The sequence below is a fragment of the Oncorhynchus gorbuscha genome, linkage group LG18, assembly GCF_021184085.1.
Source record: "Oncorhynchus gorbuscha isolate QuinsamMale2020 ecotype Even-year linkage group LG18, OgorEven_v1.0, whole genome shotgun sequence".
Classification (NCBI taxonomy): domain Eukaryota; kingdom Metazoa; phylum Chordata; class Actinopteri; order Salmoniformes; family Salmonidae; genus Oncorhynchus; species Oncorhynchus gorbuscha.
Window position 1 is genome coordinate 73,747,594 of NC_060190.1, and position 5,307 is coordinate 73,752,900.

Here is a 5,307-nt window from a genome sequence, read left to right on the forward strand (position 1 = left end):
GAGGTAGGGAGAGATGAAGGAAAAAGAGAGGCAGGGAGAGATGAAGGAGGAAAGAGAGGGAGGGAGAGATGAAGGAGGAAGAGAGGGAGGGAGAGATGAAGGAGGAAGAGAGGTAGGGAGAGATGAAGGAGGAAGAGAGGGAGGGAGAGATGAAGGAGGAAGAGAGAGAGGGAGAGATGAAGGAGGAAAGAGAGGGAGGGAGAGGTGAAAGGGGAAGAGAGATAGAGAGAGATGAAGGACAAAGAGAAGAGTTGAACGTGTCAAGTCTATGTAGTATTTATCCTTTAGACTTTTGGGATTGCTTGCTACCTCTGCAAGATAAACCTTTATGGAATCAAGTGGGGAGATGAGACTTATAGGTTTGGAAAAATAAAAATAACACCAATGAACAAAGTCAATAGCTTTTTTTTTTTTTTTTACTGAAGCACCATTTCATGTCACGACACTGAAGACATACTCCTATACCAAGCTCATGCTGAATTACGGTTTCCTCATTTAGCTCATTCCACATCCTGCAAAAGTTCCAACTAATATTCTCCATGAAGTTCAATCACAAAATATCAGGAGTTTATTATCCTAAATATCCATCATGCATTGCTGTGATAAACTTTGGACTTTCTTTGAAGACGTGAACATATACCATCTGATTTAATCGGTGTGTCTTAATATTATTGTTGTACGTGTCATTTTCATTAGAGTTGGAAAAAAAAGTTTATCAACAAATTAGAAAACGGGCAGAAAAATAAGACACCTGACATTACAGCAATAAAGTACCTAAAGGAGAACGCCGTCATCACTGTCAACGTGGCAGGTGTGCAGACTTCACAATAGAATAGTTATGTAGAAAACAGTTAGCAGAAACAATTCATTTCAAGATCTATAAATACATCTTCAAACACGATAGCACCAACAACATCACCGTGGTTATAATCAATAAATAAAAGAAAAAAATAATCATCTTAATTTACTAAATTATCAATGGCTTTATTTTGCCATTATTATCCAACAATGCACTGCCTGAAAAATGCATGATAATCTTTAATGCTTATAATTTAAAACATAAATTAGATTATTTGTGTAAATCTAAAATTAAATAAGACATGATAGGAAGCGCACAGACTCAAATCCCAAAACAAGACGTACCCAATATCAGAGACTGGTTCTTACTGAGCCAATCATGTACCATAGAAAAGCAATGCTCCATTACGTCCCTCATACTAGATACACACATTTTCTTCTTGTTTTTTCCCTCCTCTGATCTTACAGATTGAATTTAGTGGTTTGAAAATGAAGAATTTGTGTGTGTGTGTGTGTGTGTGTGTGTGTGTGTGTGTGTGTGTGTGTGTGTGTGTGTGTGTGTGTGTGTGTGTGTGTGTGTGTGTGTGTGTGTGTGTGTGTGTGTGTGTGTGTGTGTGTGTGTGTGTGTGTGTGTGTGTGTGTGTGTGAAGTCCACAGAATGGGTATTTCCTGACCAGCCTGGCCAGTTATCTTGAAAGTCATTAATAACTATGTCAAATGCATCCTTTGACAATTAATGTCAACCGCGTGGGCAGCATGTACAAATACTAAATAATGCTGGTTGTTTTTAGATATATAGTGAACTTTGCACCACAGCGGTGCCACACTAACTGAACAAAACATCTCTATAAGACCACATTCGCTGAAGTTAAATCTCCAGCAGGCCACTGCTGGTCTCTACCCCATTGGCTGAGCCAGTCTTCTCCTCTCCGTTGGTCGTCTCACTAGGGACGTTGTTATTCTGCACGGCCGTGTTGAGGTTATTGGGGTCTGCCGTCTCCTCGTTGTTCCTGGGGTCCTGGGCCTCTCCCTCCCCGGTCTTGGCCTGCTGCAGGGCAGACTCTGCGTGGGTCTTCTGGTGCTTGCTGAGGTGGTCGCTGCGGGTGAATCTCTTGTTACACAGCAGGCAGGTGAACTTCTTCTCCCGGGTGTGCGTGCGGACGTGCCTCTCCAGCTCGTCGGAACGTGTGAAACGTTTCCCGCAGAACAGCCAGTTGCAGACGAAAGGTCTCTCCCCAGTGTGCCAGCGGAGGTGGGCCTTGAGATGCGAGGCTTTACCATAGACCTTCCCACAGCCCGGGATGTGGCAGCTATGAACGGGCTTCTTCCTCAGGGATGCAGCCGAGGCTCCAAGCCGCTCCAGCTCCTGGCAGTTGGGACAGTCACAGTTGGACCGGCCAGTGGTGGTTCCCCCACCGTAACCCCGTGATCCACCAGCAGGCTTCAGGCCCATCTGATTCTCCATCAGCCCCCCGCCAGACACCGGCTTGGGCTTGTACATGTCCTGAGGCAGCATGTGCTGGGAGGACTGGAGGAGGTGTGATGTGGACCCCAGGCCCACCGAGGGGTACTGAGCTGGGTTCAGAGAGGTGAAGTCAGTGGTGTAGCTGGGCAGCTGGGGGCTGAGGGAGGCTTGGGGAGGGACGGGTTGGAGGGAGCCCTGGAGGCCATCGGACTGGGGCTGGGCAGCACTCAGCCAGTTGGTATTTGGGTGGACGTCCCACCAGGAGGATGTGGTGTTGGAGGGGGCAGCGGTGATGCCGGGGTGGATGCCTGCCTTGTACCAGGAGCCGTAGGGGTGAGTCATGTCCAGGGAGGTGTAGACGCTGGTCAGGCAGTCGGCCGTGGCGTGGGCCTTGGACACCAGCAGGGACTGGTCCTGGCCCTGGGACATGGAGGTCTGGAAGGAGTGGGAGAAGGGGTTGTACTCGGACGTATACCCCCCAGAGGATGGAGGAGGGCTGCCAGTGGGTGTGAGTAACCCACCCGCTGAGCTGAAGGAACCAGTGTAGGAGTTCTCCATGCCCTCTCCTCCTCCTCTGCTGTTTCTCTGTCCCTGGAGCTCTGAGCTCATGGTGTACTGCTTCTTGACTGTAGCGGTGCTGCCGGGGCCGGCCTTGCCCGGGGTGGCTGAGTCCCTCACCGGGCTGGTGCTGCCAAACTTGTTGCAGGTAGCGGTTAGCATAGCAAGAGGACTGGAACCATAGCGAGCTTCCTCCTAGAAGGGAGAGGAGACAAGAGAGATCAGACAGAGGAAATGGCTGCTGCTGCTTCTGTCAGTGTCTAATCACAACAGTATGGTAGGCTGTTGCTTTCCCCTGTACATTGGTCACAGAACAGAGGAGATTTACTTTGGTTTCAGTTCATTTCAAATTACATTTGTGTTGATGAAATTATATGTCTTCTTGTTTCGTCAAACAGACAGAATAATTCAATAAAAAGGGAAAATAGGAATTAAATGCGACAAAACTGTATCTGAATAATGTACATTTAAAAACACTATTTATGTCAACTAAATTGTTCTCAGCAACAGTATTGTTGTCAGTTGAAATCTTGCCAAACATGTTAGTCCTGAATGGCCACCATGACATCTGAAACGGTTTGAGGTATTTATGCCCTTTCAACAATGGCGCATTTTTCCACAAACTGACTCTCTCCTCATTGTCCTGTCTTAACATGATATTTTATAAAGATGTGTCAATCACCAGATTAAGATTATTCGAAAAACAATGCAACTACCTTTGAAGAGCTCGTATTGAGCAGGTCGTGCATCAGGCTACATGGCCTTAATCCTATAATTTGAGATCAGCGTGTCAAGTGGGACAAACGCGCAGGTCAAATCAACAGATTTGCTCCAATATCCAATTTACACGCGCATCTCAGGACAAGAGCCAGCCAAAGTTGTATAGTGCACATCAAGTCATACGACTTGTAGGCTGATATTTCAGCATGTGGTGGACCTAGCCAATGCGTATTAGGTCTATGTCTACTCGTGTATATGGACAGAGATTTCTTCTATTGCTGAAAGTACGTTTTCCCTAAATTACACTACACTGTCAGCTGATACAAGTTATTCCACGCAAGACCATTTAAGGACTCTAGTCTCGTCCTTAAAGCAGTAACAAAGTCCCTAATCACCAGCCAGCACCCGGAGGCACCACACCGGGGTTGAGTTGAGGAGTGGATTTCCTACGTCTGCCTGCGAAGCGCCTGCGGTGGATTTAGCGTATCCTGTTGCTGTGGCTCCTGTTTCCAGGTTAATTGCACTCAATCACAGAGATAAAGAGTTAACTGCGGCTGTAATGCGTTTTTTGTTCACTACCCCCCCCCCCCTTGCGTTTTACCTTGTATGTCCTCCACGTTATAGCGTTGATGACCCGCGGAAATGTAATGATTCTGTAATTACAGTGGAACCAAGTCTACTGTACCAACATCTTCTTATTGGGAGAGGTTTGGCGAGAGATTGCGTTTCGTGTTGATTTGGCTGTGGACTGATTTGCCAGGCATATACCATTTCATCCAGTCTGTCTACCAATCAGTAGGTCAGACCACACTTTTCTATATGAATTATATTTGATGTTAACCTGTTATTCACTCATTCGAAGTCCCATTTATTTCTTATATCAACTCATATGTTTGTTATGATAACCAACGGGCGTAGAGGTAACTTTTTAATTGGGGATGTCGGCTAGCGTAGCATATTGGTCTTGGACTGAGGCTGACTATAGAATTACGTGCCATTAATTTGCGTTAAAGTACATAACCTTTTTTTAAATGTATTGGATAAAACCCAATATAAATGACATAGGCTATGGCATGCTTTTAGTCCGAATGTTCAGTTACGCACATCGTTTCTGACAGACGGAGAGACATATCATATTTTAGACTACATATTTTACCACAATCAAATCTTGTTTTATGAAAGCATATTGTCAAATGTCAACAGTGCAACCCGTTCTTTCTCCGTATGAACATTGAAAAGTAACCTGGGTCATGACTGATCCTTCAGACAAGCAGTAGCCTAATTCTGCTGGAAAATACAAATGGCGCGTAACTGTAAAACAACTTTAAAGTTAACTTAAAAACACAAACAAGTATATTCCATACCTCCAGAATAGATGCGGCCATCCCTGGGAAACAAAATCCCAAGAGTAGATAGTTAAGTCGGTTCTCTTCTCTGCTCGCAGTCCCGGGACAGTTTGAGAGAACTCCGGCATGAGCGCACAGACGTATTTGGAGAGGCAGAGATCCCGCCCCTTAATTATAGGGTCCGCGCTCTTTGAAGATTCGTTGAAAGCCAAGAAAGGGGAGAGGGAATGAAAAGGGATGGAGGGCATGGGAGTAGAAACCAGCCCACCTCCCCAAATGCACATTGACAAATCCAGATTCATCTTTGGGAAATGGGTGGTTGAGTGGCTATTATGAATGAATTAAGTATTCAATAATTGTCAGGTAATTTACACCCTATTGGCGTCAAAGCGCCCAGTTTTCTCAGTCGGCTACTCAGTC

The 5,307-nt window shown here is 45.7% G+C and overlaps 1 protein-coding gene across 1 annotated transcript; it reads right to left on the minus strand.

Annotated features, from left to right (window-relative positions):
• Nucleotides 1–1,345: 1,345 nt before the first annotated feature.
• On the minus strand, nt 1,346–5,012 carry sp7 (Sp7 transcription factor). Its single transcript, XM_046312188.1, has 2 exons — nt 4,906–5,012; nt 1,346–3,016 (listed from the first exon to the last, which is right to left on the minus strand). Exons 1-2 carry the CDS (start codon nt 4,924–4,926, stop codon nt 1,667–1,669), a joined length of 1,371 nt encoding a protein of 456 aa, XP_046168144.1. The 5' UTR covers nt 4,927–5,012; the 3' UTR covers nt 1,346–1,666.
• Between the last annotated feature and the right edge of the window lie 295 nt (nt 5,013–5,307).

What these genes read in the sequence shown, in the direction of transcription:
- sp7 (XM_046312188.1), bottom strand. Translation starts at nt 4,926, where the DNA reads ATGGCCGCATCTATTCTGGAG. An exon ending in TGGCCGCATCTATTCTGGAG is followed by an intron (nt 3,017 to 4,905) that starts GTATGGAATATA and finishes TCTCCCTTCTAG; the next exon opens with GAGGAAGCTCGCTATGGTTC.